This window comes from Struthio camelus, chromosome 2 (genome assembly GCF_040807025.1).
Source record: "Struthio camelus isolate bStrCam1 chromosome 2, bStrCam1.hap1, whole genome shotgun sequence".
NCBI classification, from domain to species: domain Eukaryota; kingdom Metazoa; phylum Chordata; class Aves; order Struthioniformes; family Struthionidae; genus Struthio; species Struthio camelus.
The window spans coordinates 22,201,890-22,215,631 of record NC_090943.1 but is presented as its reverse complement, the minus strand read 5'-3'; the positions used below and the strand labels follow the sequence as shown (position 1 = coordinate 22,215,631).

The 13,742-nt window shown below is 35.5% G+C and overlaps 1 protein-coding gene across 9 annotated transcripts in view; it reads right to left on the bottom strand.

The window, feature by feature from the left end:
• The window catches only part of NEBL (nebulette), a 277,747-nt gene that overhangs the window by 29,747 nt on the left and 234,258 nt on the right, over positions 1 to 13,742 (bottom strand). For 7 of the 9 annotated variants that reach the window (XM_068934608.1, XM_068934611.1, XM_068934605.1 and 4 more), the window contains 5 exons: positions 12,473 to 12,566; positions 9,927 to 10,031; positions 8,659 to 8,830; positions 4,099 to 4,191; positions 1,493 to 1,621 (listed from right to left, as the gene is read on the bottom strand). In XM_068934608.1, coding sequence (XP_068790709.1) covers positions 1,493 to 1,621; positions 4,099 to 4,191; positions 8,659 to 8,830; positions 9,927 to 10,031; positions 12,473 to 12,566 — 593 coding nt within the window. The remainder of the gene's footprint in view (positions 1 to 1,492; positions 1,622 to 4,098; positions 4,192 to 8,658; positions 8,831 to 9,926; positions 10,032 to 12,472; positions 12,567 to 13,742) is intronic. The other 2 variants (XM_068934610.1, XM_068934612.1) reach the window with 2 other exon arrangements.

Sequence of the window (13,742 nt, the reverse complement as noted above, 5' to 3'; positions counted from 1 at the left end):
AAGCTGACAAAGCAGTGCTAAAATGGCTTGGACTAGAGCCAAAAAAGATCAGAATAGATATTTAGGGACAATGTGCAGTGGACTGAGAAACCTACTTTGAATCACGGCAGAGAGAAGCATAAATGCATGTTTTTGCTGTAAACGAGATTCAAACAGTTTGGAATAAAGTTAAAATATCAAATAAAGATGGACAGATAGGATGTAAGGGATTTCACTTCTGTCAAAGACATAGATATTTATTTGTTCAGAGCCAGAGTTCTTCAATCTGAATATTTTCTTCCTCATCTTTCTTAATCAGAGCTGCTGGTATGTATATCTACATGATACCTAACACAGTGTAGACTACCTAAACACTAGCAAACACAGTAACATACAACTCTGGTGAGTGGCAGGATGTAAACAGGGGCAGTTTACAATTAAAATGTCTTAAAACCTTCTAAAAGCAAAGATAATCCAAGGATCCCACATAACTAAATGGTATCAGTATCTTTACTCTCACCTCTTCTTAAAAAAACAAAAAAACACAAACACACACAAACACACACACACACACAACCACCTTGGTAACTTTTTGACTTTTTGGATGACCTTCTCAATGCACCTTCTTCCAGAATTAAGAAACAGCAATCACATTGCTATTTCTTCTTTTAATTATATTTACAACACGACGTTTCTGAACATTCACAATTCACCAGTTAAGACTAATACGCGTTGGAATTCCACTGGGATGACTAGAACCCTTATTTATCACGCTTATAAATTTTGCCCTAATCTATCACATCAGACAGATGCAACACATGGTTTTGTACCTGGGAAGGCAGGTTTGCCAGAATATTCTAATATTAATCCATGTAAAATAATATCAAACTATATCAGCTTCCCAGCTGAATATTAACTCTCGTTCCTAACTGTTGAGAGTATAGGAAACTTTTTGTATGGGAGAAAGTGCCAACCTTTCCTATTGATACACTTTTCCTTTCAGGGTGGAAACCAAAAGCTTCAAGTACCTGCAACATTTAATATGGGAATTACTTCACTCACTCAAACTCTATCACAAGGTTTATTTGCTCACTGAAAATCACAAGGTAAATTTAAATTTTCCAGTTGAAAGTTGTATTTTTCCAGGTATACTGTGTCTTTCTGGAGGAAAAAAAACTTAAATTAACTTAAACTTAAACTCCTTATTAAATGTAAGTTTTGTAAAAATACAACACACCTTCATTTAATCACTGCAAACTGGAGTTAGTAGGGCTTTCAGACTAACACAGTTCCCAAGACGGTGAAATAGAATACAGGAAATAACATAACAGCATGCAAAAAAAAAACAGTGCAGGCTTGAGATTTTGCTTTGCCTCTTTAGTCAATCGGTGCAAGAGCTTACATAGGTTCCAATGATTTGTGACTATACAAGGATATTTGAATTAACGCAGGCCTGTGGGTCTCAACACACCATGATGGTGTTATTAGCAAAAAGAGTGGGAATAAGGGGTACCTCCTTCATCAGATGGCCTTGTTATCTCACTGCAGTAAGAAAAGGTAGGGTTCGTGTCAGAACCATCTGATTTATCTTCTCCCAAACTGGTAGAATGCAAATACTGCTTACTGTAACGGCTTGCTCTTTCTACAAAGGTAGAAAGAAAGAGTATCACAATAAATAGGTGAGAGAAGCAGAACAAGAAAAATACCCACTGCAAATACTGATATTCATATATTGATAGCTTTAAAATGAGAGAAAAGTGAATTGTACACAATTCTAGCTCTGTTTTTGAAGACTCAGTTCAAAAGGTTGCTTTTGAACTCAAATACAACTTTGTCCTCTACTTTAAAAGAACAGAGGAAGTGGAAGGTAGGATAGAGATTTTGAAGAAAAATGGGACAAAGATGAAGCAGAGAAATATCTCCAATGGAAAATCTAAATATTTCCTTATCCCAACACGTACGTAATTCTGCTAGTCACAAAACAGCTCAAATCTTTTCTTTAATTAGATTGTCACAGGAAAAAAATTGTTAATTACATAGAAAATGACCTGCAAATTCTAACAAAAACACCATGAAATCACAAGGGATCAGAGAACATTAGCCACTGCAGAATGCCAATGCACTGCAGTGATAAGAATGCATTTTCTGGGATCAGTCCTATACCAGGCTGATTAAGAAACAGCATTTCAGAGTATGAAGCTGTGCCATGCAGATGTTCAAGTTAGGGAGACACTAGACCACTATCACTGCAGTGTGCTACCAGGTTTAAAATATTATTCTTTAACATACTTGATATATAATAGATTCCAGAAAATGCACTTAATTTTGATTTGTAATTCTGAGCCCCAGAAGGAAGTGGGGCTTCCCACTGAAGTGGTTTTTGGATATATCCGTTTTAAATAAATTAAAAGACAGATACCTTGAGGGGAAATAAAGAACTGGGAATTGTGTAAAACAGAAAAATTCTCAACTGTAATATCTCATTATTATTTTTACTCCGGCAATGAATGCAGCTGCAACTGACTTTTTATTATTATTCAGTAATAATTCATCTATGATCACATGATTAACTCTTCTGAAAATTTATTCCTCCATATTATTTCTGAAATCTTGCTCACTGGATGATTATTTTCCTTATTACAATTAAGGTTGTATAAATATTTTCATTTTTAAAAAATCTGAGGTTTATGACTCAAAGAGAAATTTGCTTGAGTCTGAAACTTGATTCAGAGTATTTCAGGCTAGCATGTTTTCTTTAGCAGTTTTCAAACTCAATCTGCTCAGACACAGGAGTGACCGCTAAACTGAGCATATTTTTCTCAAGAAGATGTTCCACAGACTGCCTACTTTAGAAAGTCAGAAATCCTTTTATACAATTTTCTCATCTCTCCTTTTTTATCACAGTTTTATTTTCAGATGAATATAAATGCATGTACATGTATGAAATGTACATGCGTATGAAACAACAGATGTATTTAAGAAATGCAAAGATTTCAAATAGAGTTCATGTAGCTAGAAAACTTAAAGGAAAATTATAGAGCATTCTAGGATGTATAGGTCTTAAAAAACACTTTCATTTTAGTGACAGTCTGCTGGTAAAACAAAAGTGTTTTAGATTCAAGAAGTCATCTGGCCACCAGTTAGGATCAGATCCAAGGCCTCTGGCATCCTTCCACGGATTTCAGAGGACTTTAGAATGGCCTTTAGATAATTAATGGATAGGATAGGATTCAAGAATAAAGACATCATAGAAGTAGAACTAGTGAAAAAAAAAAAGTAAACCATTTTAACATGATATGCTTTAATGCATATTCTCAAAGAAGAGCCAAAATGAATTCTTGACACTGTGAAGTCAACAGAAAAATTCCTGTTGGCTTCAGTGAGACTGGAATTTTATCCTGTAATTCCCAAGGCTTTCAATGTGCTCTCAGTTTGATTTAAACAATAACACCAATAACTTTCCAAAGTTTCTCTGCTTCCTTTCGCCATGCATGTGGAAATACTTTTGAATGACATTCAAAAAATATTTGAGATACCGCTATTGGTAGCAAAGACAATATACATACAAAATGTAGGATTGAAAATAAATACTTCTGAAAACAAAAAAAAATACTTGTTGAACCAAAATATTGTTGCCTATTATTACATTAACTTCTTGCCTTTTCTATCTATCCTTAAATTATGAACACCTGGAAAGACACAAGCAATAGCATAAGGCAAAATGTCATGTGCCATAAAAACAAAATTTGCAAAGATAAGAATTCAATTTTATAAATAAACTACATTCTAGATCTCTGAAATTTTAGTAAGGTCCAGCTATTTGGAAACCCTAACTATAACGAGAACAAAGAAGGTTAATGCTTTTTAAATGCCTGACTATTTCTAACTGGCATGAGTAATTCTTATTTAGGGCAAAATTTCTTTCACTATTTATTATCTGCACATGGAATCACAGCTGAGGTTCCTATAAAACACTGCTTTTAAAATACTACAGTTTTATACATATGAAAACACACATATAAAACACGTCTGGCATATTGACCTGAAAATTTACTGTATCAACTTAGTTTCATAAACATAAAACGCTGATTTGGGGAAAAGTCACGATATAAGCAATACCAGAAAGCATATGCAGACTCCTAGACTGAATATTGTCCTCCAGAGGATCAATGTCGAAGATGGAGCCAGGATCTGTGCGCCAAACTTTTAGATCTTTTCCCAAAGCACAGAAATGATAAGACAGACAAACAACAACAAAAGTAAAAGCATGAAAGGAATGAGTTTAAAAATTAGTGACCAAACAATTTCCTTTATATAGAAAGTAACTAAAACATCTAAATATTCACCTGAGAGGACTAGAAAGCATTAATTTCCTATGTAAAGGAACTTGGTACATTCATTTTAAATGCAGACATCGTTTTAAGGAGACTTTTCCCAATTTTTGTTTTCATTTTTTGCTAAATATGACCATAATATTTTCTTAAGTCTAAATGAATGGAAACAAGTTAAATAACACATAAGAGTACTCTTCTCCACTAGCAGAACCAAAATCATCAGAGATACAAAATGATTTCCCCAGGCCACCATCTACTCCATGTAGAGGGCAGCACACCTCCTTACAGCTGATGTAGTCACTATAGGCCCTTCTTTGCATACTGTACAGAACAAGTCAGCCTAACCTGCAAAATCAGGGGCAAAGTTCATCTGATCCTAAAATAAACTTCTAAAGGTTGCTCAATTTATTTAAAACTCAAAAGTATCTATCCTCCCTAATTAATACAAAAATGAACTAGGCTGACAAGTTCAGCTGTAGAAATCTACATTGTAGACTAAGTTGGGTAAAATGAATCTCACCCTTAATGCTTCTCTTTTTTAAATATTTAATCACCTCTCCTTCCAAGCATCTAAGTTTCCTGGGACACAGATAAAATGTTGCCCCACTACTCCACTATCTAAAAGCATTTTTGGAATTCATTATATGAATTCAATAACAGGAGTACCCACAGTATCTTCAGCTTTAGTTCATACAAATATAGTAATCATATCTATTGAATTCACATGTCTGAACAGCATAATTAGAGAAAAAAGAGCCCAGAAGAAATAATTAATTACATATCCAAATTCCAATTATAAACACAGCATAAAAGTGAATACAGGTTCAATTATCCTTTTGATAATTTTTTAACAAATAATTACAGTGCTGTACAGGTTAAAAGGAGGCTTACAACAAATGCATAACCAGCTACTATGAAACTTGTTGATCTGCTCACAAAAAATCCGTACTGTGTCTGCTACATCTAAAAACATAGCAATAATTTAATCTTTCCAAACCAATTTAAAATAGAGCCTTGATGTAAAGTGAAACCAGTTAAAGCATACATCTATCAAATCACACCCTTCTACCTGTGGTTTGCTTCACATGCAGACCTGTCTTCAAAATTTACTCAATAAATCGAAGGTGGGAAAAATAATTGTCTCCCCAACTTCATGCTTTTGCTGGTTTGAGTGGTACCAAGCTAAATCATGGGCTGGAAGTTAAAACAGGACTACGGGGACCCAAAATATGTTGTGTTTCAAATGATTAACTGCCTAGAGGCAATGGAAAGAACAGACATAGCTAATAAAACACACCTCACAGCTTTAGAATAGATTCAATGTATGTACATTATGTGTTATCTACTGCAGCTCCCCTAAGGTGAAGTATAGTGCTAATTCCCACTTGACAAGATGAATAAAAGCCAACATACAGTCTTTTGATAAACTATGAGTTAGTTGTTAGTTAATGATGATAAATTAGGCAACTATGTAAAGCACTGACCGGCATGAAAGGGGTAGGGAAACTGTTGAATTCCCAGCTTTCCCTGTTTAATCATACACTAGTAGGTTAAAAAAACAAACAAACAAACAAATATGGCCTCACAGAAGCATCACTACAGCTAACGTTAATTTGTATTAATTTTACTATCCTTCTAATCACTTGTTTTTAACATCCTGTTTACGTATGCCAATGTTAAGATAACCTTAAACTCATGTGAGAATCATGGAGCCCCTTTAAGTCACAAATCCAAAGCTCAGTTAGAATTAATTTTGATGGCTTTAAAACGTACTACCATGTTTAAAACTATTTGCCTATTTTCCAGAGCTGAGGCATTAATTTTAGCAATCAGGCATTTGAAAAAGTTGTTACAGCTTCACTGATTATACTTTAAAAACCCACCAGACGGATTCTAACAGAGAGGTTCTTTTTCCTAAATGGTTGAACATTTATCAGCTAGGAAAAAACCCAAGAGAGTCATAGTTTTTTCAGTTTGTGATTTTTTTCCTGGCTGCCAAGGACATTCCATGAATAGGGAGATCACTGCTTCTTTTTTAACAAGTAGATATTATAATTGCAGTTCACTCTGAAAAAACATTAGCTGAAGTATCACTGGATATTAGGCTCTCAGGTATGTCATGGCCTATTTCCTTTAAATAATTGCACTGTTTTTGCTGTTTGGTGGGGATAGGGAGTTAAGAACGCTCGTGTGTTCTGAATCTTTACTAGAGTATTTTAGGTTCACAAAATTTTTTCTCTGAGAGATGTTCTTAATCCTAGTATGTTTGTGCTAGCAAGCCTTCAGTTATTGGACACAGGACTGCACACAGGGCTACAGTACATGTGCAATACAGCATAGCCTAGGAGGTTTGAAACGCGCACTGAGAAGCATATTGCAAACTGCAAATTAAACTCTAATTTTGCAGGAGCTCTTTTATCCCTCTTTGGCTGCACCACCTCTAGTAATAAAGGGGACCATTTGTTCAAGCGTTTGGGTCTCTACAGACAACTATTTATCTGAAAAAGTTATTACCCTAAATTCAGAATGTATGACCTTCGGAGACTCATGGTCTTAAAAGCTACAATACCTTCCCTAGGCAGAGCTCGCCAAACACTCGCTTTTGCGAAATCCTCTCTGACATAAGGCTGTAGCAACAGATGTGTAAAAGGAGGCCATACATAAGGGAAGAAATACACTTCTTTATATTCATGGTGGGTAGGATAAAGAATAATAGACACAAATTGTCTCAGGAAAGATTGGATAGGTCCCAGGAAACAAAAATGCTAAGAAAAATACTGAGGCCCTGGAAAAGGGGGTGGAGGCTCATTTGGGAGCTTTAAAGAAAAGACAAGAGATATCTGCCAGAACCGATACAGATATAGCTGATCTTGTTTTAGGTAGGAAGGTGGATTATATGACCTATTGATTAGTCTATTCCACCTGTCCGGCCTGTCATTTCTATGACTTTTTGACAGGTACGCTTAAAGTCAACTCCTGTTATTGTTATAACGGATCAAGGATTTTAGAAAGAGTATCTCAGGATTACTGTGGCCTATACTGTTGTCAAGCACAGAAAAAGAGAAAAAGAAACACTGAAAGAAAAAGAAAAATGAAAAATTGAATAATGGCTGGTTAACTTTTCCTTTATTATAGCAGGTTTGCGAGCTTCTAAGAGCTTTCAAATATGTATTTTCACTTTGAACAAGTGCTCATAACAAATATCCCAGATGACATCTTAATATAATACTCTGTTTCTACACACAGAAACTACCTGTATCCTGTACTCTAAACACCTGGTCTTATCTCGGGCCGGGATTTTTAGAACATCGCTTCTGGTGTTTGGCTCACCAGGGACAGTAAGGAATTGATGAGCTACCGCCTGAGATATTTTGAGAGCTGTGTGAAATTCTACAACATGGGGTACAAAAGTATGTGCAGCTCTGGAGAAATAGCTGACTGATAGAGCGGAAAACTAGAATGAGTCTGCAACATTTAAACCTTGGAGAACCATAGCTTTAATCCCTCTTCTGCGCAAAATGAAGATTATTGCAGATATTTTGGTCTTTCTTGAAGAGAGCATTCAAAAGTAAAGCAACAGCATTGACTATCGGTATTTTTAAAAAAATTATGCATCAAATGGCAACCTATCTCCTGCTCATTCCTATTACTACTTCCTTATATAACAGACTTATTAGAAGCTGGCATTGTACCAGCAGTTCAACGCAAGTTTCACACTGAGAAGAGAGTGGATATAAATACAGGAGGAAGTTACACTTCTAGAATAAATTTCAGAAATATTTTTATATTTGCTCACTCATGCCTCCCCAGGCATAGGAATAATAAAACAATGGGAAGCACTTCTGGGTTAACATTGCATTCTCTTGGAGTTAATCTGTATTAAGCTACCAAGCTGATTTCTACTATTATCTCTTCTTACGAACTATTGTAAAGTCTCTTAAATAAAGTAATTCACTTCTTGAAGTTGGATGCAGTGATTGGAATATTTTTATATTACACTGTACTTCCCATTTTCCTGCTGTTTTCAAAGCTAATTAATATCTAATATAATTCTTTCATGTTATAGCGATAAATGATTCCTAATATCCTTAGAAGTGGCCATTTTGCTAGATAATTTATTCTCTGACACATACTTGTAAAAACAATAAAAGATGTAATTTCCAGTAAAATAATGAACAGCATATCCTGTCTGAAAAGAGTAAACAGAGATTTCACTGCAACTTCACAATTACAGGAAAGTAAAATGAAACCTGGGAATAATTTTTCTTGGTTATAATGCAGAAGACAAGCAGAGACTTTCATCTTCCCATGCTGTTTAGGACGGTAACTTTATTTAATGACTTACCAACAATTATTCCAGGTCTTCTATCCATTTCAACTATATGTGGATGTACCCCTTTATATGCTGCATCACTCACAACCTGAGTGTTTTTCCGCACCCGCTCTGTTACAGGATCATCTACAACTGGAGTGAAGCCTCTGCCCTTTGTCTTCTCAAAATCTTCATGGTATTTCACCTAGAAAAACAAGAAGAATTACATTTTTCCCCAAGCTGCAATTGACAGCAAATGATTATTCTACGCAACAACGCATACTTGTTTTATGAGGCACTTTTATTCTCTGGGTTTTGTACCGTGATAGAATTGCTACACACGTGAGATGGTAAAGATTTGGCAGGCCATCCCACCTATCTCCTTGGCTTGATTTTCCTGATATTTTGCAATTGTTTGCCACTGCCACTGAATTGCATATTAACTCCAGCGGCCAATCATCAATCTACAGTCGCACAAATCATAGCAAAAAAAGACACGAAAGACCTTGAAGAGGTCCTCTGGTCCACCCCCTCCTTCTCTGAGACAGGATAGCTCTATAATGATGTAGACAACTATGACTGTCAGTGAAAATGTTCCTTGAATGTTCCGCTGAGAATTGTGACTATATGCAAAGTTTCACATAAAGGGTACCCTTTAGCCCTTTTTTTTTAAACATATGCCAGCTGGTTTTATTAACATAGGTTTTAGAAAAAAATGCACTTATCCTAAGAAGCCTGCTTTCCTGAAAAGAAAAAAAAGGTGTAAAGGGACAGTAGAAAGTGTTATATAACTGAATGTTGGAAAAAAACTGGTATTAGTAAGAGTTATAAAAGTATTATCCCTGATTATGCATATTTAATTTTTAAATAGTCTTAATCATCAAATATTTAAATTGATATACTTTCTCACACAAGCAAATGCACGCAAAGCAACTCATTCCAAGACACAAGTCACACGGGAACCAGGAACGTGCACAGGCACAAGGTGATGTGTGTCACCTAATCCAGCCAAACTGTGTGATGCTCAAATGAGGTGTATATTTTTTAAAGAAAAAAGAAACAAACAAAAGAGCATACATTTAACTGTTAGAAAACTGTTTATTAGTATTTTGAAAATGTTCATTACAGTCATATGCAGTTAGCAAACACTCTTTCCCTCAACAGGCATAAGAGGAAAAATATTCCTTCCATACTTTAGCAGAGAGTTTCATTAGTTACCTATATTAATGGAAGGCAAAATCCAGCGGAAAGTCAAGTGCCATTCCTTAGTATACACTAGTTATAGGAAGAAGGTACCCTACCATTGAGATGTTGTTTTGTGTTTCTTTGACATGCCTTAGCTCAGGTGTGTCTAGAATCACACTACGTCTACCTTTCATCTGCCTGTGATCACTGCTGTACTTGACCTGCAAAACAGCAACAACAGCACAGGTGAAGTTTGTACTTATAGTAGAAGGGATAGCGAGTACTACACCACGCAAAGGCATCCAATCCAAACCACAGCGCCCAACATTTTTCCTGTTTCTTTCCTTATACTCATTTGGTACTGATTTATTTTAAAGGGAAGCTATAGATGAGCTAGTATATTGGTAAGATCAAAGGTACATTTATTCCAGCAATCACTTCCTCAGAAAATAGTAACCTGAAAGTTTAAACTCTTGGCTTTTTTTAATGGGATAAGTGAAATTGTACATTTATCAACCTATAATTGATTACAAGTTAGGGTCAAGACAGTAAGAAAACACCACTCTGACTTCTCTTGAACATCTTTGAAACATAGTTGTATGGCTGAGGATAAGCTATCTTCTTATTACCTAGACAGATCCAGATTCTATCCTCAGTCTGCTTCCAGGTAAGAAGCCCAGGTCCCTAGGGAACTGAACTGTTACAAGCAGAGTACCCTTTTGGCAGGCTTCATATTCATGTTTGATAGCTGGCCTTTTTGCTGGCAGCACAAAAGCAATGTATCTGGAGCAAATCTCAATATGCCGTGTTGTTTTAAAAGAGAACGTTTGGGCTCTGTTTTGTGTGCAGCAATAAGTACAGAACCTCCTATGTTACACTTTTTCTAATTAGTGTGTCTAATTAGCGTCTACTTTTACCAACTTGTGCTAGAAGTATAAACACAAGGTTAATTATTTGGGAAAAAAAACCCTCTTAAAATTGTAAAACAGTAAAAGTAGCTGAGCGCAGTGAATACCCTTAAAGTTTCCACTGGCTAGCTGAATACAAATTTCACTGCCATTTTTGTGTTGTTCTTTTACTACTGGGCTCTCTTAATGCTAGTAAATATCATTTTAGATACCTATACATTCACACTCAAATATATTACCTCTCAAATCAGTTGTGCAAATCTATTTCAATGTGCTGAGAGAAAGACTTAAGACCTTCAAAGACTTAATGGACACATTAGTGAATATATCCGTCTCAGATCCTCAAAAGAAGTCAGGTTGTCTGACTGCCCTTAAAAACCCATATTAGCTAAGCACAATAAACTTATGAAAATATAAGCCTTGGTATCTGTATTTTCTAGGTAAATTTGGAGCAACGCACGGAGAAACAGAAATACACGCTCTTGAATACTTTTCATACCTTTCTTAATTAAAGAATGAATTTTCTTAGCAAATATATGCAGCCACACATGCTTTAGAATATAAGGACCAGGTCCTAATAATTTATGGATAGAATAATTATTGCCCACACAGTTTGCAAAGGTCATTAGGTACTGCTCATTAACATGGATGGACATTTATCCTTGTAAATCTTGAGAAACAAAGTGAAGGAGTCACTTGGAAAAAGGTTTAATTTTGAGAAGCGACAAAATTATTTAAATTCCTCAGTTGTTGAAGAGTTTGCTTCTTAGTTTTAATTAAGTACATCAAAACTAGCTGGCTTCGGTAAATACACATCAGCATTTAGGGATATACTTAAGACATACATAGTCATTTACAGTGTCAGCTTTTGCTGCTTTGTACTTAGACAAACCTTATGAAACCCAACCTATGTTACTTTCCTCTCATACACTCAATTTTAAAGCGTTCACTACTATTAACTCTCACCTATCACCTTGAGACAGTGGCTCTGCATGGAAGCCAGTCCCGCTTACCATTTGTAGGGGTTTTGTCATTGGTAGCGTCTCAGCGTTGGAGACACAAACCGTAATATAACTAGCCTAGTCCTTTACATCACTTCGTTACTGTGACTACTCCCTTGCTCCCTATCTGTACTGTCTGCTGCTGCTTATATCACCACGGTAATAATTAAAAAATCAAAAAAACTTTAAATATCGTCATAAAAGCCGACATAAATACAGCATCTCATTCTTTACAGTTTAATGCAATAGGATCTCTCTAGGACCACTCAGCTGTGACGTATGCAGCATGTTGTAGAGTGGAACAGATGACTACATGCTTCCATGATTTGAACCATAAAACAAAATAATAATAACAAGAATGATAAGAATAATAATAAAAGAAATTTTCATCAAATTTAGATTCTCATTTCCCTTGTCCTTTACTGTAATTTACTTCTGAAGTCTGTGAACTAAAACTTGGTAGCAAGAGATAAAGATTCTTGAAAGAATAATGACTGATCTCTAATGACTTTCTCCTTGAAAAATACTGGTTGAAACACATCACTTACATTTTTGTAAGAATAATCAGGCAAGTATGAATATTTTTATTGCCCATAGGTGCAGTATATATATTCAAAGGATAAAAAAAATCCATTCAATGGATGATGCAGTTGGATTCATTTGACACATCAAATCCAAATGGAAAAGCATACCCTTGTTATTTTCCTGCAATGACTGAAAAATAAAAATGACAAAAAGATTCAAACAACTTGCCGAGCTGATATTGTCTTGATTCTTCTTGACTCTCTCTATCTCAGGAGTGACACTCACAGCAGTAGCTTTGCCAGGATGCTCTCTGTAGTGAACCTATTATTTAACAGAATAAAATGGTACGTACTATTTCAGCTAAAGCAGTATCATATTGTATTACATTAAAATGTATGATTTAAAAGGTCATCCAGGAAACAAATGAAAGGCTAAAATGCATTTGAGGTTTATTAAAGCTTATAAAACCTGATTCTTGTGCCATAACCTTGAATTCCTTCTGTAGAGTCTTAATGCATTTGTGTGAATATATACACACATAGGCACACAACAACACCTTGACATTTAGCACACTAGCATTTGCCAGTATGGAGAAATACCTTATGTTTGGAATGGGGTAAGCCACAAATAATGTAGTGAATTCAGTAAGAGCAAGTGAAAACCTCAATTTCAGCAATGCCTGCTGTAAATGCACAGTTGTTCACACACAGAGATCCCATAAAGGACAGCATCCTTGTTCTAACTTTTGCACTGTGTCTACTTAGAGGTGATTAAACACAGTGGATGCAGTACATCATATGACTGTGAAATGAACCCAACTATCTAAATTTCACCAAGTGTTTATTTAAGTGCACTTTCAGCTTAGATATACCCCCTCTGTCACTTTCCACAGAAGCACACTTGTAGCAATGATACATTAAGTAAATGCATGCTCAAGGCAGCATCAGTATCTAAAGAGGAAAAATGACAGGATGTGACATGGACTGACCAATCAGTCTGACGTTAGCCTTGGTCCAAAATACTAGAAACTCAGATATGGTATATAGTTAGTTAATAATTAGAGATGCTTGGATGATTTATACCAATTAAAATACTTCTATATAAAACAAGTGTTTCCTTACAAAGCAGAATGTTTTTATAAGCTCTCATGATTGTATCATAAGGATAGCTATGCTGACATACTACGTTCACAGTTCTGCAGTGCACTGTGGCATTAAAATGCATATTCTTCAAATAGTTGTCTTCCCCATGTGACCCAGCTCTGATCTGTCCCCATCAACGTATCCCAGGTGAAAAGCGACATCTTATCAAAACGACAGTAAACTGTCAAATGGATTAAAACTTACAAAGTGACATTTGTAAAGGTATTATGATTATTCAAGACTTAGTGTCTAGAAAGGTCTGAAGTTATACGATCTTTGCCCAAAGCCATTCAACATTTTCATCAGCGACCTGGAAGAGAATTTAATCTTTCCAATAAAATTTGTACAACAAAAAA